A 27830-nucleotide genomic window follows, 5' to 3' on the forward strand; every position below is an offset into this window, starting at 1 on the left:
AGGATTAATATTAAAGTTTTCAATGCCACAATGAAAAATTTCTTCAGATCTTAAAGATTTCAATGTTGTTTAAATAATAATACTAATACTTAAGCAAATTCTTACAATATTATCCACTGAACTTGAACACATAAATGAATAAATAAAATGTTTTAATTGATTTCTTGTGGTGATTCTAAAAATGTATAATGGTGGCAAAGAGTAGTACTAACATTATTCATCTTAATGCTATACAGTAGCTGTAATACAATCGAACAAATTAAACCAATCTAGTCTTTTGCATTAAAATTTTTCACGTGAAAGTAATTTTCAAAACATCATCATTGAATAAATAGTCAAAGATATCACCAATACGCTGTCGCATTTGAAGCCATTTTAGCCAGGGGGGGTCCTGGGGGTCTGGACCCCCCCCCCTTCCGGTCTTAAATGTAATATTTTTTGTTAAATTCAATGTAAAATTATATAATCATACTATATTGATGTTGTGGTTGATTATTTTCAATGCCAAGAGAGCTTAAAGGACCGTTGTAGGGCCTATGTTTTAAAAATTGTTCCCGGATCCCCCTTTTACCTGGGACCCCCGGTCGGTCGACCCCCCTATTTTGAAACCCTGGCTACATCACTGTTGATAATGGTTCATCATTTTGCTCATGGTTATGTTGGGGGTCTACTTGCATAAAATATTAAATACACTAAAAAGTAATTAAAGGGTGCTAAAAAACTGATTTAGAGAATACCAAAGTAGCGTATGAATGACCAAACAAAATTTTACCGTGTTGTACTTTAACTATACAAAAACCTAAAAATCTGACTATTTTTTCACATTATTTTACCTACCCTACGATAAAAGGCTATGTGTATCGTTGCACATGGTTGTTTCGCGGTCACAAGATTCTGCTTCAAAACAGAACCGAAACGGTTTGGGGACAAGCATAACAATCCTTGAGATTTCCACAGGTGGAGGGAGACTGAGATTGTGAACATCTTGTGTTTATTAACTCATATCCCCCGGCCTCCACCATTCTTACCGTTCTAGTTTCTGTCTGCGTCTGTGTTATCTTGTACGTCCAAAATATGTTATACAAACTCTTTGATAATTTCGGAGTTTTAAGGTTCCCTGGCTATGTAAACAGTTGATCTTAATTTACAAATCTTTGAACTCAATCATTTAACACTTAACGTTTAGCACCCATCTATGACGGCCTTGTAGAACTCAAAGGTATTTTTAATAAATTGTATTTGTTTAATAAATGCTTTAGGTCAGTCGTAAAGCAATCCAAACTCATCTTGGATTCATACTCAGCTTAAAATATGCAAACTAGAGTTGTTTCCTACATATTAGTTTTAGTAGTAATACTTTGTTGATTGTATAACACCTTAAGATCAAGCTTTGTTCGCGATAATTTGCTCTCCCACTGCAAAAAAATAAGCTTGTGTAAATGTTTTGATCTGTGTTTGCTTCATTCTTTCATAAACAGTTTTCATTGAAGCTTGAATCAAATGATAAAAATCATATTTAGACGGTGTTACGAACGATTTAAAAGAAATCGTTAGGATTTTTTTACAACAAGGAAAAGTCTTATATTAACACATACCCAAGGTGTAGACAAACCCCTGGAAAGATTATACACTCTATTATTTACTCATTAATATGAATAATATCTGTCATTAACTCTGTTTGCTAGTTTTTCGTCTTAATTTATACTTTTCATTCAAGCATCACTGCTAAGACTAATTAAACTAATTCATTCACTGTTCAAAAAACTATTTGAAACAATTTTTTTTTTAACTAAACATGTTATCATTCACACTGTCTAATACATGAAATGAGACCCCAATCGCTAGTTTTCCTGCTTTACATGCATTTTACCCAAGCATCATTGCTAAACCTAATTAAGAAACCAATTGAATATCAGTTGTGACGTAGGTTTTGAATTGTTCTAGATTGCTACGCACATGCTCCTATTAGTTCAATCACGCTTGTAATACTCAAAATACCTAATCAATTTCATATTTATTAAATCTTTAATTGTGTCTTTGGTTTTTAATACTCTTATACTGTAGTGTGCAAAATAGTGTGTGATTGTAGACAGTAAATTTTCATTAGGAAAAATAATGTTTACAAAGTGCTTGAATTGGTTAAAACTGTTATTTCAACTTATTTTCAAGTCACATTACAACTTTTTGGAAAATATTTTTATTTGACTAAAAACCTTTGTCTAGTTTTAATCCTATGTAGCTAACATGGTAATGAATGTGATTTAATAAAAGTTCACATAATATAGGCCTAAATTAAATCCTAACTAGTGTCCCTGTTGCTCGAATTCGAGCAATTGCTAAGTATTACAGGCGTTATTTTAAAACGAATTTCAACCAAGTCAGCAAGTTTGTAGCAAACTGTTAAATTAGCAAACTTATTGACTGTTTTCAATTATCATATGCTCTTCTTCTCACTTTTGATTTGTGACAACAGCTGGAGTTTCATAACAATTTTTGTTTCCAAATCTTATGGAGAAATACGAAACTTTAAAGGGCTCCATGGCCTCACTCTCTCATTATTTCCCTAAAAAGAAAGTTTCCTGCACAACTTCACGTTACGCTCTTTCCAATGACACCAAAAACATGTCAATCAGTTCAGTAGTTTTGGAGGAGTAATTGTCACAAAAAACTTGCTTGCGTATTAAATAAGTATAGATATTAAGTAATAAGCAATTGCATAAATACGTTTTATTTACTTTTTACAGTCTTACATGACAACAATGCATCACTAGATGGAATCTAATTCAGGACGATTGTATGTTTAGAGTGTTTTGCGTGTAGACTAAACTTATGGTTTGAAATAAAAAATAAACATAAACTGCAAAAGACTGTGCCAACTTCCCATGCATGTCCTTTATGTAGGCCTATTGCAAGTATTATTTTGCCTGGCTTAATCAGTATGGTTCGCAAGCCCGAGATAGGCTGACTGATCCCAAAGGGATTAATTTTTAGAGCAGCCAAAAGTCAAAAATTGTACAATCCTATTTTGATTAGTTTGATAAAATTACATATAGAAACGTGACGTTTTAATCAATATTTTAACCTCCAAATATTGTTTATCTCAAAAAATTTTCCGAGGGCACCTAAGTTGTTCGAAACCCAGGACACTATTCAAAAACCGAACATAAATAAATGTCGCCCTTTTGTTGGATAGCAATTATTCATTACAGTCAATTTGTATATTATTGGTCTAGGTCGTGCAAGCTTCAGATTGACACATCAACTTTCAATTTGATTCAACCTTTAGGTTGAGCAGCCAAAATTATTGATATTTCTAACAGTAGTATTTGTTTACTTTGTCATCTTTCTACCTTCCTAAATACTGTCTTTTAGATTCAAATTTCAGTTTCCCAATTCCCAATATATTATCCAACTTTCTCCAACATTTGTATCCACTTCATCAATTATCAATTATCTAACATTGAGATACCGATCTAACGCCACCTAGGTGTATATTTTAATCCAAATATGAATGAAGGATGAGTGTAGAATGGTGTGTACCTGTGTAGCTTTGTTACTGACTAAGATCAGCTCATCTCATCATCTACTGCGTACTTCTGGAAAAGTTGTTCTGTCAATCGCGTTTCTCCATTGCGTAGGCCTATTATTTTCCCGCCAATATCGCAGCTGTTTCCCGCACGTGACTCTATACACAGAGTATACAAGAGCTACACAGCGAACAGCGGCGGCTGGGAACGGGGAACTGAGGCGGGGCTTTATCGATTCTCCCTCCCTTTACTTTCTATTGTTACTTAGCACTTGATCATTTGTTTTCCCTAAAACGACCAAGCTGTTTCCGATACACGTTACTGTATTGTTAGTGGTATTTTGAAATTCACCCCAACCCTGCAATAGGGGTTGCAGGAGTTAGCTTGAAAATTTCCTAAAAAGTAGCTTATTATTTTGAAGAGCATTAAAAAAGAAAATTAATGCCTCAAATCCGACTTTGACAAGACGAATTTTCAAAAAAGGTTATGGCAAAAATGCCATACGCTAAATTAACTGGAACTTTACATTCCAAATCTTTTTTTATGGCTGTAAATTTTTAAATATCTTTCAATACACGTGACCAGGGTGATGTTTTACACTTTTGACATCATGGGTTGCTGGTAGGGTTTTGATTTTGTTTAAATACCAAAGGTATTTCTATTACAGTGGAAGGTAATATCTTTTGCTATTTATCCAAAAGTCAAAGGTGATTCTAAGCTGAGTCAACTTGCATTCAACAATATGAATCTAAGCAGAGTATCCAAAGAAAAACTCTGACATGATGCATTTGTCATATATCACCATTCGTTATAAATTATCGTTATGTAAAAATAACTAGAAACTAATTTAGGGGTGAAATATGTTCTGTCAAAAGAAGGTCAGTAAAGCTTATATAAAAAGATTTTGTCATATTTTATTTTAATATACTTTACCTACGACCGATTTTTTACTATCCGATACGGTTGTGTTTTTAGAATGGAAAAGATTCACTTAAAAGTATTGTTTACCTTTTATTTTATTTTGTGTGCGTTTTTACGCCTGTAGCATCATTTACGTTTTGAAAGGGAACGGTCCAAACCCTGGTCTTGTCTTGTTACTACCAAACGTCGTCCTTTTTGGTTGATAGGTTCATTAATTTATAGCCCAATGACTAACGGCATCTGGGTCTGGAAACGATCTCGCATGGATTCAAACCAACGATCTTCAGATTTGAAGGCGAGCACTACAACCACTCGGCTACCCAGACAATCAAACTTACTTAACAGCATTGTTGTTTTATTTCACATCACGAGTAACGGACCAATGAGGTTCAAGGATTGAGAGAAAAGAAGTAAAATTGCAATACTTCGAACGTCAACTTATCAGCTGTTAAGACTAATTTTATTGATTAAACAGTGAGTGAGTATTTGGTACAATGTTTCATTGCATCACAATCAGTGGCAATGAGAGGTTATACACGGGAACATAACCTCTCTTGGAAGTTATGAGTAGTGATGTGTAGTAATTAAGAAACGGTCGTAGGTAAAGTAGAGTACACAGCTCGCGTAATTGGTCTTACGTGATCGTTGCGTAAACTATAACTAGGCTCATCAATACATTTTGCCCGTGAAGCTTTAATCACTAAGGTCAAACACTAAGTATTTAAACTATTGTATTGATTGTATTAATAAAGTTTTAACTGCAGGAATTTTGTCATCTTTTTCATCTTTATTGAATAGCATATTTAAATTTAAATAGACATTTGTACTCGTATATAAATATTTTTTCTTTAGAAACTCACGGTGCACTCCACAGTAAATAGTATTTTTTTCACGATTTCGATTCAAAGATGCGTCGCTAAGAACCATGAAATTTTCTCTTGTAATGCAAGAGAGGTTTAAACATCGGATATTTTACCCTAAGAGGAACGCCGCAAGGGTGGGTACTTTAAGCCTGTATTCTACTGAGGACTCTATAGCATAAACTCGAGTAGGTGGAAGGACTCTTACCCCCCCCCCCCCCGGCACTTTCCGTAGATACCTTGTCAATAATGGCTTGTCAGTTTTGTCACACTTTCATATATTTATTTTGGAAAAGTCAGTCTTTGAATTTTGTATTGTGTCATACTTCTTTGTTGTTTCTTCTTCAACTAGTTTTTCTTCTTTATTTCTATTATTAAAGATGTTAATTTTTAAAGCAGTTTTGTCGTGCCTAATTTACCTTGCCATAATGTATTTGTCTAGGGGTTTCAATTTAACTTACAACTCCCACTGTGCGAATAAATAAATTTTTGTATTGATTCAACTGATGCTACAATAGTATCGAAATATTCCGTAAATGATTACAATATATGTAAGGACCTGAGAGTATCAGAAAGTTATGGGCCTAAATTGGTTATATAATCGTATAATTGAAGATATCAATGTACACGATTCACATTTCTTTTTTTATATATTACTCTCTTATAAAATCTAGTGTTGACCAAATAACGCTTATTTCGTCACCATCATGAAATCCCATAAGGCCCTTGTTAATTCTTTTCATGTTTAAAATTCATTTTTTGTGCTTATTCTTTTGCCTATTTTAGTTTATAAATGGACATCTACGGGAAAATATCTTTATAACAGTATGCGTAGATTTTCCCTACGCATACACAAGCTAAGAAAAAAGGCTTTAAAGCAACATGCTTGCCTATTAATATATAGACTAGAGACAGTGGTCAAAAACTCAGCCAAAAATATGCAATGTACAGTCTATTATCACCCTACGCTCTACAAAACATGTGATTAGAGTGTCCTCCATTCGTTATGATTTTCTGTTTATATTTCGTTGTTATTTTGTCCCCAGCATAGCAAGCCATAGGGCCCATGTTATTTAGTAAATTTTAAATTCATTTTTGTGCTTATTTTTATCCTATTTTAGTTTATAAATGGACACCTGCAGGAAAGTATATTTCTAACAGTATGCACAGATTTTTCCTACGATGCACACGAGCTGAGAAAAAATGTTTTAAAGAAACATGCTTGCCTAATAATATATAGTAGACTATAGAGCGTCCAGTGGTCGAAACCCCGACCGAAAAATCGAATGTAGACCTACAGTCTTCTCTATGTTCATCCCTAGCTGTAAATAAAACATGCGATTTTGTTTTGAGTTTGTTTTGATTTTCTGTTTATATTGCATTGTTATTTCTTCACCAGCATGATAACCCATAAAGTACATGCATTTTTTATTTTAAATTTATTTGTTTTGCTTATTTTTGAGCCTATTTAAATTTATGAAGGTATTCTGCACATCTACAGAAAAATATCTTTCCAACAGTATGCGTACATTTTCCCTGTAATGCACTCAAGCTGAGAAAAAAGGGTTTAAAGAGACATGCTTGCATAATACATAGATTGTATAGGAACAGCTGTAACCGTTATTTAGAAGTAACACGAGTTATTCCACCGAGACAACAATGAATTAAAATTCGTAAATTGTTTTAAGTTTGATTAAGCGTAAGTTTTCGATGTTATTGTAGTGAAACATACAATGTAACTCTAATAACAATGACCAAATTTAATAAGGATTAGACATTTATATCATCCATGCAACGTTTGAAAACATGTGTTCGCTTCGCTTCAATAAGATGGGGAAATATGCATCAATCTTCTTTCTTGTTTAGGTGGGAGAATTTCTATCCACATTGGTGAACTTTTGTTTCAAGTTACACGGGAAATCTAGAAAGTAATTGTTGTTATATCGACTTGAATTCTTGGTACCTCTTCACACACAATCGACTATTTTCACAAGCACTTTTTAAATTTGTATTTTCGTGGAAATACAAAAGTTTCCCCAAAAACAATTTAAAATCACAAAGTCTTTTCGTCAAAAAATGTTTATATTTTGAAATATCTTTTGAGTCTGTGAATATTATTTTGTTTCATCATCAGATATGTTCAATAATTACCTGGTTTTGTTTTAAATGAACGTCGTCTTCTAGGTTATAATTCCTCAAACCTGAGCAGACAACCGGGGCACTCTTAACACGGAGACCATTAGCGTCAAGAAGGCCCACACTTATTTCATTCCTTTATTTAAGGACATCTTTTTTCTTTTATCCTTTCAAGGTATCTTCGCGTTCATTAGATTACTCTTATTTCACTTTGAACAAAGCTGTAAGTAGTGTTCATTGTTTGAAGAAGTTTTAACGTTAAATTACTTCGTTCGAAAACTAACGAATTTCGCACGGATTTCATTTCGTAGCCGTAAAAATATTTCTTATTGTTTTGCATCTAAAAATGTATACGGCAAAATTTGTATTCTAGACTATACTGAATCTCTTATAAATTTCTAGGTTTACAAAATAGTTGATATTTACAATGATGTTTTCAGATGTAATCACACAATTTGGATATTGGATGCTGTGTGCGTTTCAGAATTTTTTTAAGCTATGTTTCGCCCCAAAAGAATATTCAATATTGCATTTTTTAATTTGTTGTGATAGCAAACTAGAGTGCAACCATTTCACACGATCATCTATACGTCCAATTGTTTTTTTAGTGTCCACCATAAAAGCATGTAAACCATGTAAGGTACAATATATTCTTAGGGAAAGCGGTCCGAACCTCCAATTTTTGTATCCATCCCAATGATTGAATACGTCCCCCTAAGTACCAGACGTTCTCTAGGGCAACAATAAGTCCATTCATCAGTTTATTTGTTCTTCCCCGCCATTTATGCACTAATCACCACAAAGCCAATTCTATTAATTCATTTTTCCAAATCATATAAATACTCGTAGTTTTCTGCCTGTGTCATTATCAATTCCTCCCTAATATTAATATTAACGTATCCATTGTTTATACATTAATACCGTTTATCCCAATCCAAAAGTTCAGGTAGTAATATTACAAAAAAGGTTTTTATTAGTTTTTGCTAAACACTAGTGCGGATTGAAATGTTTTTTAAACGACTTTTATAGTTAGTTATTGTTTGTATTATTAGGTTCGATTCTGTCAATCATAAAGCATACCTCGTGATCTCACAATCAATCTTGTAACCTAAATACAAGTTTTGCATCTATTTAACACAAACCATACTGAGAGGGTTGAATGATAAGAGATGTGACTGATAAGATAACCGCGGAAGATAATCTTCAGCAAACCCGGAAATGACGTTTCCGTGGTTGATTCCCGCCAAATCTGATATCCGTCAGTGACGCCGGAAGTATAACTCTAACCTCGGCGGGTGCGCGATTGCTTCTTCATCTCAACGACTTTAGTTGCACCTCTGCGGAGATTGCTCAAACGACGTTTCAAGAATCGTTCATTTTCGTCCCAAGTAAACATCGAGAACGTTTTGAACGGTTAGAAGTTTTCATCTTTTCAGTCCAACATTGTAAGAGGTCGTTTTGGTCAACACGTATTGGTTCGTATAATGTTTGTAGGGGTTTATATATAAATGCGATGAACAATTGTACTATTACAATAGATTAAACATACTTATAATATTTGTCATCCTTGTGGTTTGTTTGAAGAGAATTTTATTTAAATCTTTTTCAGCATTTAGCATATTCCGCTTGATGCCGCTAAAATAGTGGTTTTGTTTACAATTGTTTTCCCTGTTATTTTAGTTATTTAACACCTCTTTTGACGAAATAAAACTATATAATAAGTTGGTTTAGGTGCAAACTCATACGTGTTTGTTAACTTTTAAGACCTAAAAAATAGGGGTCTTTAAGAAAAAAAAAATACAGTAGTCTTATTACTGCTATGACTAGTGGTTATAGTGCTCGCCTCGCAATCCTAAGGTCGCCAGTTCGATCCTGAGAAAAGTATGTAACTTTTTGTTGGTTGGATACCGGTCCCAGCTGTCCTTGATCATTGAGTTTTTAATAAATGGTCCTGACCAATTAAACAGCTGGGCCTGGTCAGTAACATCTCACTCCAAGTCCAACACAGATCATCTCACTCCAAATAGTTCACGGTTTGCGGGGAAAATATACTTAATAGAAACATAGTGTACGTCTAATAACACTTGAAACATATATTCACACTTATACTGTTTGAACAATATGGCAAATATATATAATAGATGGTAGTGGTGATCTTTTTCTATTGGACACTCCCAATCATCCTTAGGCCCAAAAGATGAATTAGGCCTACCTAATTATAAATTTTGCATTTTTTAAGAAAGAATAGGAAATTTATTTTTAAGAGAAAGCAATACGAACTCCTCTATTTATTTCGAATTTGATGGAAATATTTTGACTAGGGTTACACCACTCAATTTTTAAACATAACATTGTTAAATTAATCAGTCACGGGGTGTGTTTTAGTCTAAAATTGAATTTCCTCTCTTAGCTTTTGTCCCTGTGGTAGTTTATGTGACATAAAAAAGCCCAATAGGTTTTTTAGCTCCACCATTGACTTTTGGTTTTACTTTGTTGAAAAGTTGGATACTAGACAGAAATTTGTAGTTTACATCAGGTAAATCTGTTAGTGGATCAATCTGTCGATGGTTCGATCTGTCGGTGACTTAATCTGACGGTGGATCAATCTGTCAGTGAATCAATCTGTCGATGGTTCATTCTGTCGGTGGATCAATCTGTCGATGGTTCATTCTGTCGGTGGATCAATCTGTCGATGGTTCATTCTGTCGGTGGATCAATCTGTCGATGGTTCATTCTGTCGGTGGATCAATCTGTCGGTCTGTCGGTGGCTCAATCTGTCGGTGTCTTAGTTTAACTACGTTTTAGGCCTACAATAGCCACAGTTTCAACATAGGAATGGAATATCTAGTTCAATCAACAGTGGAAGGTTTAAACGTTCTTCCTATGATACCAGTATTGGCCACAATGGTGAACATGGTCGCTGTTGGTTCAGCGAAGTAGAAACTGTAATGGTAACGTGCTGATGGAGCATATTGTGCTGTCAGCTGATCTCTGTTTACTAAACAATCAACGGACAGAACTGTAGAGAATCGTGTTCGGTGTTTATTTATGTGTTGAGTTTATTTATGAACCTTTGGCTCCACATGTGTTCTATCATGAACTGAAAATTGGTTACTGAATTTGGTATCTTCCTTTTTTTATTCAAACTATAACTCATAAATACTTTCTTATTTAGTAAGAAGAAAAGTATTTTCAGTTAACTTCTATTCATTTCTCCATTTTTCAATTAAATGTCTGATTATTTTCGATCCAGAACAAAATAATTAACTTTGAGCTAACTTGGACCTTTCTTTAGTGTGTCATACGGTTTAGTTTTTAATTCATATCCTTGAGAGTAAAATATAATATTTATGCCTTAACATCTTCCAATAGGTTGGGGTGGAACAATACAAATAATGATATCATTAAAGCTACAACATTAGTTAAAGCTGAAATTTCAAACGTAATGTTCCTACTAAATGTCTTTAAACCCTAGACTTCCCCATACATATTTTTACGGAAAATTATATAGCCATAAGTAAAGTCTTAGCAAGCAGTTTGATTGAAAACGTAGAGTTAAATAAATTTAACTCTGTGATATCCCTGGGTTATGTATTAATTTAATTATTTGACGTACTTAAGAATCCAAAATTAAAAAAAAAAAACTTAAGCTTTAGTGGAAACAACAGATTGGAAATCAGTATACACTACTGAATGCGTGGTTTTAGGTACAGACAACAGGGAATCCACCCGTAAACTTCCACCCGAATCGTTCATCGATTATTTTGGGTGGGTCTTCTCTCGCCAAGGCCTGCCGCAGACAGGTGATCTCGTCTTGAGTTGCACCATAGAGAAGTAAAATAAATTATTTTACTCCCTTTCTTTTACTTCTCTGTGGTTTCGCTAAAGACCTGGCTGAGACGAGATTAGAACCGTCAACCTACGGCGCTGTCTCCCGCCCGGAGACCAGACTTAACAACTTATCTTCTCGCTATTACGGTGAACATATAAAAATTATACTTGAATCCTTAAATCTCCATAACCGGTTTTGCACACTTGGGTGTATAGATTCAAATGAATCCCCTTCCCATTTTCCATTATATTTTTTTACCCAACTAACGGGTTCAAAGATGAGAAAAGAAACTCATAACTTACTCCAGTGCGGTCCAACTGTCCCAATGTTTCTGGACTGAGTCCAACGACAGGACTCGTCAAACCGCTCTTGGCCGAATGAATATTTTATGAAACGTTTCAACAAAGCACTTAGTAATTTCTCATTGAATTCAATGCAGGTTCAACGACTTGTAATACAGTTGTTAATGACGCACGTGATTTTTACAGTTATAGTTGTTTGGGACTGTTTTTTTCCTACGCCTCTGGAATTATTTACGTATTTGAAAGGGAAATGTCCAGTGTCCCTGGTCTGGTTACGTAATGTCAACCTTAGGTTAGGTTTTATATGATCAACTTTCAGTACAGTGGAAATAAAGTCTCGGTAATGAATTGATCCCGCTCTGGGTCGCTGAATTTTTATTTCAGGATTAGTGTTGCCTACAGTATTATTTTGAGGCTTCTGATTGGCTGAGGGAACATCATTACCGCGACGATACGAGTGATGCCATCGGCCTCGGTGGTGTAGTAGATAGAGTGCTGGGCTGATGATCCGAAGGACCCGGGATCGAATTCCACCCTTTGCACTGTTCTTTTGTATTGGATTTTTTTCATTATCAACAAATTTGGTTGGTTTGGTTAGGTTATGACGGTTTAATTTTATAATTAAAACATTATGAAATTTGAATTTGACCCATTTATAGTTTTATTTTATGAACAGAAATATTTTTTTCGGTTAAACCTTCATTTGATTTTTCATTATAAGCAAGTCTGGTTAGTTTGGTTAGGTTATGATAGTTTAATTTTAGAATAAAAAAATTATAAAATAGGATTTGAGGCATTTATAATTTTATTTTATTAACAGAAATATTTTTCGATTAATAAACCTTCATTAGTTTTTTTTCATTGTCAGCACGTTTGGTTGGTTAGGTTAGGTTATGACGGTTTAATTTCATAATAAAAAAATATAAAATTGAATTTGAGGCATTCATAATTTTATTCTATGAACAAAAATAATTTTTCAATTACTAAACCTTCGTTATAGTCAATCAGAAGCCTCTAAATGACACTGTTGGCAAAATTAATCCTGAAAAACAAATTGTGCCTCTGGGTCAAATCAGGAATGGATAGAGTATTTATTAAAATTGCTTTATTATTGGAAAATATGTGTGTAACTTTAACTCACAAAAGGCAATTTTGTAAATAATATACTGTAGTTTGTGTTGGCTATGAAACCATTGATAAAGGTTCACTTCTCCTCTTCACTCCTTTTCATTTCAACACAATACACGCCATACATGTTGTGCTAACCTTTATTTGTATTTACTGAAATTGTTTATTTTAAGATCCATACAAACTTATGACGTCATTATCATTAAATTGATGAAAGAGCAATGTCCTGTATATTTTAATCACTAAAATTATGCAATATTAGTTTAAAAAATAAGCAAAAAAAAAATAAGCTCCAACAAATTGTGACCTAGAAGTAACCTCAATAGGAATAAAATCTACATCGAATATATTTCGATGCTCTTTAGTATTAGCATTGACTATTAGATACTAAAGGTTAGCGCCATGCATCAATAGTGCCTATCAATACGCCTAGCATAGAGATATTTGTTACAGTCTTATAATTAAAAATTATTTAATTATAACTTTCAATTAATTCTGATCACAGTGAATTAAGTGTCTATTAATAAGTACTTATGTGGGAAAAGCCTCTTGATTGGTTAAAAAGTTATGAATGCCTAGAAAAACTACTTCAAAACTTTCAACCATAGTATCTAACTAAAATAAAACGTTATAGTTATCCTTAAACTTTATACTTCTCTATGAGAACTAGTAAAAATTATTGGTTTTTATCCACACTATTTTATGTAGAGTGTAAGAGTTTTAACGAATCAAATTTCATTTCTATGCAATTTTACACAGAAATTAAGGCGTTGCAAAAAATGTACGAACCCACTGTCAGAGACTCTGACTTAAACATTTGTTTTAAATAATTTATCCTTACAGTTTGACAATTTTGGAATCTACTTCATCGAGTTCCAAACCAATTAGGAGTTCTTGTATTACATGAAGAAGTAATTGATTTAGCTCTGTTTTACTGTGCGTTTGTTTAAATTAACAAAACCACTTTGTAAACAAGTATTCGATTTAAAATTTCATACTCTTTAAAAATTCAATGTAATTATGTTTAATCTTTTAGCTGCATCGTTTGGATTACGTTAATAACTCATAGTCTCTTTATTATGTTTAGTCAAACTGTATTTGTGTTAAATTAAGCTAAAGAAAACTATTTACACGAATTTAAATAAACACATGACATCGTCGAAACCTCGATTTGATTAAACAGTCGTGAGATAAATTCTTGTGTGTATTATCAATTTCCAATGATTTATTACACACTCTTAGGCACACTTTTTATATTTTAAGTAGTCATAAAATATTATCCTTGACTAAGATTCAATTACTAATCTAGAGGTTAAATGCCTTATTACCAACGTAATCCACAGTAGAACCTCTATAACAAGACTTTCATGGGGATTATTAAAAAAGACTTGTTCTCAAGGTCGACTTCTTATCGAGGTTTGCAATAACATGTGATTAGGTCTAAAATAAAATTCAAGGGAATTACAAAATGACACTTGTTAAAAAGGGTGACTTATCGAGGGTCTTGTTATTAAGGTTCCACTGTATTTGACCTCTAGATTAGTATTTGTTAAGTAATCCGAAAGGCAACACCTCAGAAATGAAGATTCAGTTGTTACTTTGGCAAAGATATCGAACATTATTACTAGTGGTGTCTTACCCTTAAAGATGCACAAAATCTTAGAGGCCAGTTGTAAAAGCGCCTTCAAAATGCAGTGAGTAAAATAGGTACAGCTTACATTTTGCTCCCAGCGCCGTGTTAGCCAAAATACGTATAGAACAACATTTATTTCGAGATAATTGTATAAAATTTGGCTATTAGTGTATTTTAAAACTATAAGTGCCAATAAGTAACCTTAAGGATTATTGAGCTTGAGGTTGAAAAACACTAAAGCACTATTGAAACTAATAATCCTAGCAGTCGTAACTAATAATGAATAAGCTTAAGTTGTCAATAATTTTACATGCTTAGCTATTAAGGGGCTTCATGTATTTTTTCGGTACACTACTTTGAAATTATCTATTTTCGTTATACGTTTGTCACTTGCGAAAATTCACCAATATTGTTTACTACACAAAAAGAATGTTTACAATGCAAAAGTTATATTTACTATATTTTTGGGATTTTGCCGACGTAAGCAAACAAAGATTTGTAATTGGTTTGTCAACTGTTTCAATTTGCAACAACCATAACTGTACAATCAATGTAAATATTAACTTGCATTAGACATACATAAGGCATAACCTAAATACCCCCGCCGCAGCAAACCAGCAGACAAAGCGAATTTCCATTAGCCTGATTGGATTTACACTAAAATGCCTCCTTAAAAATGTGATATTTTTATTATTATCAAGCCGCCATGTCGGGAGGTGAGAGATATTATTGAATATATAATGCCACATTGCCAACGGACAGTATTAAAACATTTTCAATATACTTGCTCTACTCAATGCTTTAACTGGAAAGAGAAACTAAATTATCCAAATGCTACCGGGCCATGAGAAGGATTGCAACACTTTCGATTCAATAGTTAACTTATTTAATACAAATTTTATTCAATCTTAGCAAAACTCAGTCACCCGCTACTCATCTTAAAACACGTAGAATTTTTCTATCGCAATATGATTATGATAATGTTAAAGCCCCCGATAATGACTTGTTTTCATTGAGACCTCTCAGATTCCTCGGGATGCTGAACCACCAAAGCCAATAACAGTAACGGTGCTGCTCCGTGCTGATGTTGTGCTGATTTTCTGCTGACGACCCTTGCTGGAACGTGTAACGCCGCTTGTGATGGCCACCAGGAAATTCTATCATTTATTCCAATAACACTATCGGAAACCTGTGACGTTTCATACCTCGTTCTGGATTACCTGTCGATTGGTTTTTCAACGGGAAAATGAAACTATAATTGTACGTTTTCTAAGGAAATTAGTTGAATTATCTTTTTTTAGATGTTTTCGAGGTGAATGAAAAGGGTTTTATTGATCTAAATTATCTAGATTTGTTCGCAAGTATGTTTTTCCTTATTTTTAGTGTCTACGCAAATTTTTTATTGAATTACCACAAACGTTCTTTCAACAAACGGTCTATTCCAGGGATATTATTGGAATTGGACTTCTCTCAGAGATTTCACAAACGCAACCACTAGGTCAACAACAGACTCTCAACAAGTATTAGTGTTATAGTATGAACGTTTGAGAGAAATCAATTGCACGAACTATGTATAGTACCTTTGTAATACAATACTAGGGTTTCAGTGGTATTATTTTGGGAGTTAGATAGTCTCGACCTTTTCCAATATGTGTACTGCTAACATAATACCACTAGGCTACCTAAATAGCATAGGGTACCTTTGTTGAATTGTCATATTATTTTTTTTTTTTTTTTTTGATAGTGAGTTAATTCTTCTCTACCTAACAGGGTAAATTATCCGAAATAAGCAAAAAGTAGGCTATTGTAGAACAAAAAGTAATTCCCCTGCACCATTTTTTTTTAGTCTGATTTGTGGCCACAACAAACTGATTTGACTCGTACAAAGCTTATATTATGTAGCCTCACCCAAGGTCCACAGAAGTAGTGATTGATAGCTTTGTATGTTTGCAAGGTTGTGCTCAGAAGACGAGGAGCGCCTAGTGTGGGACCTGTTCCGAGGCTACAACAAACTTATACAATCCATACAGAACATGTAGTCTCTAGCCTCAAGCGAGGTGTACAGTGGTATAGCTTTGTTTGTTTGCAGGGTTGTGCTCAGAAGACGAGGAGCGCCTAGTGAGGGACCTGTTCTGAGGCTACAACAAACTTATACAATCCATACAGAACATGTAGTCTCTAGCCTCAAGCCAGGTGTACAGTGTTATAGCTTTGTTTGTTTACAGGGTTGTGCTCAGAAGACGAGGAGCGCCTAGTGCGGGACCTGTTCCGAGGCTACAACAAACTTATACGATCCATACAGAACATGTAGTCTCTAGCCTCATGCGAGGTGTACAGTGGTATAGCTTTGTTTGTTTACAGGGTTGTGCTCAGAAGACGAGGAGCGCCTAGTGCGGGACCTGTTCCGAGGCTACAACAAACTTATACGATCCATACAGAACATGTAGTCTCTAGCCTCAAGCCAGGTGTACAGTGTTATAGCTTTGTTTGTTTACAGGGTTGTGCTCAGAAGACGAGGAGCGCCTAGTGCGGGACCTGTTCCGAGGCTACAACAAACTTATACGATCCATACAGAACATGTAGTCTCTAGCCTCATGCGAGGTGTACAGTGGTATAGCTTTGTTTGTTTACAGGGTTGTGCTCAGAAGACGAGGAGCGCCTAGTGCGGGACCTGTTCCGAGGCTACAACAAACTTATACGATCCATACAGAACATGTAGTCTCTAGCCTCATGCGAGGTGTACAGTGGTATAGCTTTGTTTGTTTGCAGGGTTGTGCTCAGAAGACGAGGAGCGCCTAGTGCGGGACCTGTTCCGAGGCTACAACAAACTTATACGATCCATACAGAACATGTAGTCTCTAGCCTCATGCGAGGTGTACAGTGGTATAGCTTTGTTTGTTTGCAGGGTTGTGCTCAGAAGACGAGGAGCGCCTAGTGCGGGACCTGTTCCGAGGCTACAACAAACTGATTCGACCCGTACAAAACATGACTCAGAAAGTAGACGTGAGATTTGGTCTGGCCTTCGTTCAACTCATCAACGTCGTAAGTGATTTCATAAATGATTTGATTTTTTATTTACTGATAAATTATACTTAAGCCAAACTAATAAATAATACTTCACTTATATTACTTTAATTTAGTTATCTTGAACAAGTAAATGTTCTTAAGTTAAACAAGGATTTTTCAATTACCTATAAGTTAAATGCCATAAACTGTATCTTAACTATATTAACAATTGTTAAACTATTGTTAACTATTGTTGTTGTATTGTTAACTATTGTTTAAATTGGCTGCTGCCGTTTGAAATAAATAAATAAATAAATAAACAATATGATAAACAAAACTTTATAGTTACACTATTATTTGATGATAAAATTAAAATAAAACTTACAGCGTTTACTACGTCCTTTAAGATCGTTGTATATTTTGCTCGCATCGTTCTGAAAATATGTGTTCTAATTTACTACTTCATACTTTCTGCAGATATGTAACTGCCAATATCACATAATACCAGTTTCTGACAATAAATCTAAAAGTATTTGAAATATTTTAGGTGCACATAACTTTTTTTCTAAAATATAATCAAATTGCATTAGGCTTCACGAACAATAGTCACCATCAATTGGCCCTCAAATTGTTCACAAGCAAAAAATAATTATTAGTTTGTGTCAAAATCTATTTAATCTCTACTTTCTGCGTTTTGGCGTTATTTTTTCATCATGAAATTTCCAAGTTGTATTACTACAGTACCTTTCTATCTCGGTTTAGTTGTAATACCTAATTTTTAAATTAAAATTTTTTAAAACTCTTAAACTGTCAAAACAGGCCAAAATGTTAATTGTTTTAGAGCCTTTTTACACTAGTTATCTCAAAGCACAAGGTCACATATAAAACCCATAAGTGGCAAAACCTAGAATCTGCCAAAAGCATTAAACTTCTCGGGGACTTTTTGGAACCACTAAACTTAACCTACTTCGCATGTACTAATTGTTGTGGGTCGAGTAATTTTGTGTTACAAACTCAAATAATGGCCATTTGTTTTAATGAGACACCTATAACATGGATTTTTATTGTTCATAAGAGGTTAAACAATATGACACGTTGGTTTTGCATAGAACTATCTGCTGTAACCGAGCTTAGTAACAGGAAAAGAGATAATAGTTCTTTTCACCACACTATCATGTTTTTGGCTGTATTACATACGTTAATTGGTGGCCGAAAGTTACGTTTTGCTGGCGATGCCAGCTGTCCATAATTTGGGGACCGAGCAGGTTTTTACAGGCCGGGGCCGCAAAATCAGCTGTCCGCTTACTTACTTAAAACATGAATGCATTTTAAATACATAATCAAAATCCATAGCATTTCAAATTGTGTTATTGTCACCGTTGCCTAGCAACTATATATTTTTATTTTTGCTGATTCCTCAAATTATTTCTTCACATAACCTTAAAGTTGTAGTTATGTTGACTATCAGTGTGCATTATTATTGTGGTGAATAGTGGTAATAGGGTATAGTGTGGTGAAAAATAGCGTTCGTACCACGGACCGAAATGGTTTTGCGGCTCTCGATCGATTTAAGTTCTCGACTTCGTCTCGAACTTAAAAACTATCTCGAGCCGGCAAAACCTCATTTTCGGCCCTAGGTACGAAATATACTATTACGTCTGTTTGAAAAAAATACACAACCCCCAACGATTTTCTAAACAAAATTCAAAGTTGTAATTTTTTCATTTGATAAAGGTTTATGGCTTTGTGGGGAAAACCTATTAGGCTACATAGTGCAAAAAATATATGCACTTATGAATAACTACCTATACGGCTAATAGAGTACCGTTTAAAAGAATACGAGTAAATTAGTTAATTTTGATCTTACATAATATGTCATTTACCTTCACCGTTATAACCTGACGTAGCCGTATCAATAGTGTTTCAAAATATCGAAGAAAGGATTACTACACTAAATAAAGTCGGAAATCATCAACTTACCACGTAATAATGCCAATTATGACTTTTTATGGAATAATAAAAACCCCGATCTTTGTATCTATAGTAGGAGACGTGTTTTTAAATTTACATAATGAAATTGAGCATTGAAATTGATATATTTGTCTGTAGATGTGCAAATTCCTTTAATAATTAAAATAGGCTTTAAAATAAGCACAATAAATGAATTTTAAGTTTGAAAAATTTGACATGGGCCTTCTGGGCTACCATTCTTGTGACGAAATAACAACGAAATATAAACGGAAATCAAAACAAATGGAAGAAATAAGTTTGCTCAATACAATATATTGTTGGTCGAACTTCGACCATGGGGTGGCCTATTGTTAAATTAAAACGGTAAATTTATCGTTTATAATAATTAAAAAAACACCTTTCGTAAACTATAAAACTAATGAATATGTTTTAAGTTTTACCATGGATTAAAGGAGTAGACACAGGAGTAGTGAACTCCTTTAATCTATAGTTTACTTCTTAAACCCCACAAACCGACTCCAAGCAAAGCTCGGTCCCCTGGTTAGCATAGAATGAGTAAATAGCTTGTAATGAAAGTGACTAGGGAAATAACATTAATGACGTCCACTAGAAAAGAAGCTGTATATAACAAATCGCCCCTAACATTGATCAAAAACAAAATCAGTAAGACGAAATGTTGTTTAGTTGTATTGTCAAACCTTGGTTTTCATGAATGAATGCCTGCCATTTATTAATTTGGTATCTTATTAAAATCAACCAGTCTAAACTAAAACTGCTGGTCCGGGCCCGTGGCTAGGAGCGCCTTCAAAAGACAGTGAGCAAATTAGGTACAGCTTGTATTTTGCCTGTCTGCGCCGCGTTGTACCGCATTTAGCACACTAGCCATAATCAATACACTATTTTGTAACGGAACAGTTTTTGAAATGTGGCGCTACTATTGGCTTGATCTGCTTCAAATTCAATCTCGGTTCTTGCAACATAGTATTGTAAAAAATAACTTACGATAATTAACCGTTTATCAATACTCGTCCGAAATGTAACATTTGTTTTTGTATGCAAAGCGTATATTGCATTGTGACCTATTGATATAAAATCCTAAAGTATCTTTGAACTTTTGAGAAAATTAAAAGTCACACCCCCATAAACCATAAATGTTCGTCATGACGAGAAACCTTGCGCAAAACTATCCATTATTTCATAAATTGTCCTTTAAGGTCGTAGTTCCTTTCTAAAGGGGACTTTCCATGTTCCTAATGTTAAAAATACCTCAGCTGTACTAATCGGTTTATTATTCTTCCAAATGTATTACCTTATTAAGTGTGATTATTGTTTTGTATTACTGTATTCAGTTTTGTTTATTTCACCTTAACTTTTAACCAATCAATAGTTTTATTAATACTTATGAAGTCAAAGGGGTTGAAGCCCGTGGTTAAAGCTAGTTGATCTAAATTTAATATTGAACTTTATTTTTTACACGAGACAAGACCAATTTAAACTTCAAGTCAATCTTCGGAACTTTTTAATGTTCACCAAAATACACTCGATTGCTGATAAAACTGCGAATACTCTTAAATTACAACTTTCACTAGTTGAATTATACACCACCATGAACCACAGATTTCATTCCCACTTAAAGCTGTTGCTAGCCCCTTAGTAAATAATCATTGAGTTAAATTTACTTGCAAGTGCTGCAAAGTACTCTTTTATCGTTCATACACCAACCTTTTAACTGTGCCAAATTTAATGCCTACCGTAGACTATTGGATACTGAAGTTGTATTAATAGTCAAAGGTGCTACTTATTATAAATTGTATCAACTTTCAATACCCTGCATATAATAGCACCTAAAACTAAGAGAGAAATAATGTTTCTACAGTAACACACACTCTATGAAGCTCATTCAACCAAGTTATTCATTTTCCGCTTGCTGGTCATTGTACAAAGTATTAGCTTATCGTCTTGAAAAAAAAAATTATTTTAAAGGATTAAGTAAGGGATAAAAATAATTCAAGCATGATGTTTTTCCCTTTCCGCGACAAAATGTGACTTATGTATCTTTTTCCAAATTTTTAATTCCATTTAAGTGTTTTATTTACCTCCATGAGTTTTAATAATTTTTTTAACTGTTTGAAAATCAATGGTTTGGCATATAGACTCTAACATAAAGGCTCGCACCCTATTATTTTTTATAGATTTACATCTTGAGTGATAGGGTTATTTATATTTATAGGTTAGTTATTATATATTTTAATTTATTGTATTAATCTAATACAATGACAAACATTGCAAGGCCTACATGTCTCTTCACCCGCATATAGATGATCAATCAAATCAACCATATATGGTGTCCGACAGTCAACACACTGACAGCCTGCTTATCAGTAAATTAATGGAGTGTGCCATTTTAGTTTAGTCAACGATTGTCGATAAAACGTTGGGAGATGAATACTAACACAAAACATTATATACTAGGCATTCTAGATTATAATTGTGTTCTAAAAATGATCTTAGTTTAAAATAATTATATTTTTCTACCAAAATAAAGATACATTTTGTTATATAATTTTTTTCAACGGCTATGTGTTGGTTTACATTTAGCCACATAGTTTTATTTAATTGAATAATTATGCTATTTAAAAAATATCTTTTGCGATCTATGAGTTTCAAAATATACAAAATATAATGCTTTCAAGATTGTTAGTAGAAAATTCAGTTGTTTTACTCCTACATATTTAGTTCAAAGGGGCTGGGTTCCAATTTATGTAACATAAATGTTATATAGATTTTGCGTAGTAAAATGAGAATCACAATGATGAATTAGTTATTAATATCCAGTAAATAATGAGTGGTAATAAGGCTTCACAGAAGAGATTAATTATTGGTGATTGAAAAATCAGTTAATTTAAAATTACCATGTTTTACTTATGGAAAATGATTAAACTGTTTTACTTTGATTGTTTGCGGATATATTTTGATCACACACAGATTTAATTAGACACTTTATTATTCTAGCTGTAGAAGCAAACTCAAGTACTTGTTTAACCTGATTTTATTTCAATATAAATCTGATATGTTGAGGAAATAAAGAAGTAAAAGTCCAACAGGTAAATGGAAATTTTGTTGCGCTACAGATTTGATGCGGCGGGGGTATCTTAAAGGAGATGTAACTTTGTTAGTTATTCTAGTCCAAAACATGTTGACCTCTATAACCACATAGGTCTACATTACAAAGTTAACACCTAGTTACCTGCTAATATTCATCCCAAGGACATGACTTTAAAAAATTGGAAAGAACATTTTTCACAAGTCATCAGTCGAGATGGAGTGGGCATTAGGGCATTCGACTGCGAAAGACACTATAATGTGCCTTGGCACCTCTGATACAGAAGGACCCATTTCAGGCTCCGAGGGATGTAAGGGAATAATAAACAGATAAACTATGTGTCGGCTAACCCCCCCCCCTCCCACTGGTGTGAGAGAGGGAGTGGGGGAAGGGAGGAGCCCTCCCATCGATCGTCACCACATTGCTGCATTACTACTACAGAGGAAGTCTGAAAATACCGAGTTCTGACTTATCGGTGCAAGTTTTTGTGTTAATAATGTTTTACCTACGTGATTTTTCTGTAGTGGGCTGAAAAGATATCATTGTAGTTTTGTACTGGGTGGTGTTTAATATGCTGACCGTTCAAAGGGTTTCGGTTCGTTCCAAAGAATAAACAAGGTCTCATAGTGATGGGACTAGCTTTCCTTCATCGTTGGGCTTTTAATCCTCAGTGGCCTGGATAGAAAAACAGTAAATCTAGAGCTACCTACGTCATCTCAACCACTCTACACTCACCCTCTCTACACTCACCCTGCCTCCTTAACACTGTGGAATGCGATCACAGTTATTTATAAAAAATGTAAATAATAAACTGACGAATTAAATGTTTGTGTGTGTTTTATCGGGTTTATTGTACACTATACTATATGGATGAGTTTTTGAAGTGCTGGATAAATAAAAAGCTAATCTTGCTCACTATAAAGCTATACAAGTCAACCAACTCACCCTTTCTCCACTTTCACCTTGAAATACAAACAAAAAGATTTTTTTAAGTGATTCTAAAAGAGCCTACTCCTTTTTCCATGATTTCAGTCATAATTCACTAGAATACTGTATATAAATTCAAATTTATTTTAAAAATTGAAATCTTACTACACATTGTAGTCTGCTGTAGAACAAAGAATAATATTACATTAAATTTTGCAAGTTTGTTTAAACCTAATTATGATAATTGTTTTATAGGTGGTTTCTTATAATATTAATAGAAAATTTTATGGCTGTTAAAGATATTAAATATAGCACTTGATTTTCCAAATTGAATTTCTTCCAAAATTTCTCAACTTGTTGAGGAATTGTTCCTCTTGATCCAATGAGTAGTCCATATACTTCAAATTTTGATATTTTGTATTTCTCCGAATAATAGGGGATAGTTTTCTTATAAATATTTACTTTTTCTTCATGGACTTCCTGTGGCTGATATTGATTTGTCTCAAGACGAACTGTTGGGTCTATAATGAGACCGAAATCTTTCTCCTTGTCTATAACAATGATGTCACTCCGCCTCACAGAGCCCTCTTCTTCTATAGCCGTGACCTCTTCATAGACCTCGTAACTTTTCTTTCTGAATTGATCAGCTATGATTTTTCTGATGGTATGGTGGCGGGTATTTCGTAGAAGACTACTAAATGGGCACTTTCCAAGGACGTGGGCAAGAGTTTCAAGAATAAATTTCTCAGATACAGGACAATGCCTGCACTGGTTCCTGTAAAGGCTGTCTGATTAAATAAACAGTTTATCTTTGTGTGTTTTACCAAGTTACACAGATAGCTATCATCCTATGATAATCTCATTCTGGTCTGAACTCACCTTGTATTTTCATTTTTTTCATTTTTTCATTTTTTATTTAATAATATGTACTGTAAAGTAATCCGGGGGTTCAAGCTATGTGACAACTGCTTCAATCCTAGGTAATTTTCAATGTGAACACCAAAATATTTATAGTATTTAAAATCCTCTACCTGACTGGATTGTGAAGACTTTATAACACATACACAAACAAAATGTAATGTGTAACGCGAGTGCAAAGTTCCTTTGCTGCACTCGAGAAACTTTCCACACGAGACGTAACCATAATGAAACAGCAACAAAACTGGTTTCACATTTTACAATAGGCTAAGAATTCCACTTGTACTCTACGAATTAAAGGGTGTCACTCTATAAAACAAGCATCATAACTGTACTGGAGACATAACATTAAATTGCTTCAAGAACTGTTTGAAATGACATCTTGACAATTTCTAAACCACGTCAGGTACGGTGTGTAAATCATCTCTCCCCAACTTTTTGGCAAGCCCGAGCCACGTTTTTATAAAGGCACGACAAATTAAAAACTAAACATCTTAAGTACCCACTTTACTGGAGTGAATCCAAATGGCTCTTTTTCGTTTCATACCGCCCGTTTATTTATTGCCACAAATTTCGCTGTTAATGTTTAGAAGAGTTTTATTCTACGGTTCTAAATTAGAGCAGTGTTGATGGAAAACCAAAAATGTCAATTAAAAAAGCAAATTGTGTGTGAAGTTGTAATGTCTTGATTAATAAATATTAAGTGCAAGCATTATATACTTGTATGAAGAGTACCCGTCCATCGTACGGGGTTGGCATATAGGAATAAAATACTTATTGCAGTTATACTCAAGCTTTGCGTTTTAAATGGGGGATGACACAGTTTGATAAAATTTGCTTCTTTAAATTTACGGTATATTTAGTATTACACACCTACCATAGCCATAATGTTCTACCACTTCACCTAACCCACGTAAACAATAGAGAACAATTTATTATTAAAAATTCGCAAAACATCACAAATTATTTATTAAATTAAAACATAAACAACTGTAAACAATCCTACTTTGACAGTTCTCATTGCGTATCACAGCTTTTTGTTGCAGCTTAGTTCAAATTAGCTGTTTTCATAAATGAAAAAAAATAGTGCTGCACCCTGTTGGTAAATCTTATAACTTTTTAATGCTTTTGCATATCATAGAACCAATTTTTTAGTTGAAACAGCTGACAAAAGTCTTTATTTCCCTTTAAACATGAATACTCATAAGGTTAACATGGGGAACTACAGAGCCATTGGGCCGGAACCCGAAATGATTTTTGAGATAAGAATATGCCTATATGTTAATCGTGAACGTAAGCTATCATCGTACAAAATTTCTGCCTAATCCGTCCACTAGTTAATGCGTAATTGAACTTCAAACAAACAAACAAACCAACAAACAAACAAACAAACACACTTTCACATTTATAATATTAGTAAGATAAGATATATTTCATTCGTGGATCTTAACGTCATTGGGAAATTGAACGTAGATCTTGAAGGTCATAAAAAGTGGCTCAAAATATTTGACCCATTTCTTTACAAAATGGATTTATATTATCTCCTTATGGTTGTAAATCATCTAAATCGATAAAAATAAGACGCAAATTCCATTTGATTCAGTTTATTCCTTATCTATTTAATGTACAAAAAAGAAGAAGTGTCAAAATAATTATCCTAGCCACTTAGGCCAAATACTTTTCCTATCCTTCCACATGCGAAACCCCTCTGAACCAACTGGGTTAAAATTGGCACAAAGAAAGATCATACATTTAATAAACATATAAGCCTATAATTTCCTTAAATTCTATGCCATATGATAATTACGAAATTTCAACAAAACTTTTAGGGGTAAAAGTATTTATTGGTGACGCAGCAACAGTAGGAAAAGGAATTTTTACATTGGTTACTTTTTATACCATCTAAATTAAAAATTTATGTAGATTTTTAAAATCATTATCATCTCAAAAATGCATCACATTCAATGAGTTGTAGTAGGATTTCTATTATTTTGAGGCTGTTATGGAAAGGGAGGGTGCTATGGTAAACCGCGCTGAATTTGTAGGGAGAGTTAAGGCTACTCCATATGATTTCCCCCCACTGCAATGTTGCCTATCCAAGCTGAATGTAGGCATGGTAAGCCGCAAACACATTAAGCCGTTACCGGCATTTGGCAACACTGAAATGAAAATCGTCACATCATTTTCGTTTACTCTCCCCTGTTTAATTAAGCACATAGTGAAAATAGATGCAAGTGAAATCGAATAAATGATTTAAATTTGTAATTTATTTTAAACAACTGAATACTAGTATACCTGTTGATGTATCACAATATTTTTAGTATATTTTAACCTGCTTAATTTTAAGACAATTACAGAGGCTTCATTAAGGTAGAGTATGTCCCTCCGTTCAGGATAATTTATTTATTTATTCTCAAGGGCAAACACCATTTTACAAACAGTACATTAATACAATTTAATACATTAGCAAGCAAACAATAGCAAAAGTAATTCTAAGGTAGCATATTCGAGCAAAACAAAAAGTGATGAAAAAAACTAGAAGAACTTAGCAAAACTCGGGAACTTCAGCAATAAAATATAAAATCAACAAGAGAAGAAGAAAGAAAATACAACAAGTGACAGATAGCAAAAATAAACTAGTTGGTAGAAAAAACATAACAAAGGTGCGGCAGTGTAAATAACAAAGTAAACGAACAGTGATCATTACAAGAAGTTTGGTGATGAGCAAATAATAAATAACCTGCACAGATTAATTTGTAATACTGAACATACGAGCACTTAACTACATTTATTTGAATACATGTATACTATTCTAGGGTACACAAACTTAGACAGAGAGTTAAAATCCTTGGTAATGGTATTTAAAAGTATGTATTTGTCGGTAGTAAGGTATATATGTACCTTACTATCAAGGAGTGGTGTTATTTTGAAGAGGGGGGCAACGATCTTTATAAAATAAAGGAGATTATTTTTGTGGTTTAAAGATTATTGGCAAATTTGACACTCATTAAATATTATAATAAACAAATTTCATAATAAACAATTATGATACAAATAGTTGTGGTGGTAACGAATTTCAGATCTTATGAGACAATTTGTTAAGTTATCTTTCACTTATGTAGTTTCAAAGGCGAAATTCGAATAGTTTAATAACAAGTTGATAAATACCCAAATAATCTACTATCTCCCCACATATTTGGATATAATGCAAATAGTACTTTAAACCAAGTGATTTCATGACATTTTCTTACTTTTTTCTTTTTCTTTTTATTTTTTTATCATTACCATTACTTAACATTCTTTGGAGCATAGACTGTAATTTATTAAATGATTACTCTATTTTACAACTATAGGAAACATAAATTTGTCTATGACACAGCTCGTCTATAACGCATAAACGAAACAACCAGTAAATTCACAACAATCATTCTGATTTACGAAATGCATATTAATATAAAAGGTTGAAATAGCTGTAGTACTGAAAATTGATCTAATTTTTTTAACTGGATGACGACTGTTTTTAAAGCCAAATGTCATGACTTGCTCCGCAGGCAAACCTACGCTTT

The 27830-nt window shown here is 33.6% G+C and overlaps 1 protein-coding gene across 1 annotated transcript in view; it reads left to right on the forward strand.

Moving 5' to 3' along the window:
• Positions 1-27830, forward strand: part of LOC128996236 (acetylcholine receptor subunit beta-like 1) — a 68287-nt gene that overhangs the window by 10573 nt on the left and 29884 nt on the right. Inside the window, exon 2 of the mRNA XM_054421397.1 lies at positions 17245-17381. Within this exon, the coding sequence (XP_054277372.1) occupies positions 17245-17381 (137 nt within the window). The remainder of the gene's footprint in view (positions 1-17244; positions 17382-27830) is intronic.

The sequence above is a fragment of the Macrosteles quadrilineatus genome, unplaced genomic scaffold (genome assembly GCF_028750875.1).
Source record: "Macrosteles quadrilineatus isolate MER2022 unplaced genomic scaffold, UCM_ALF_1.0 Scaffold_6__1_contigs__length_79288215, whole genome shotgun sequence".
Classification (NCBI taxonomy): Eukaryota; Metazoa; Arthropoda; class Insecta; order Hemiptera; family Cicadellidae; genus Macrosteles; species Macrosteles quadrilineatus.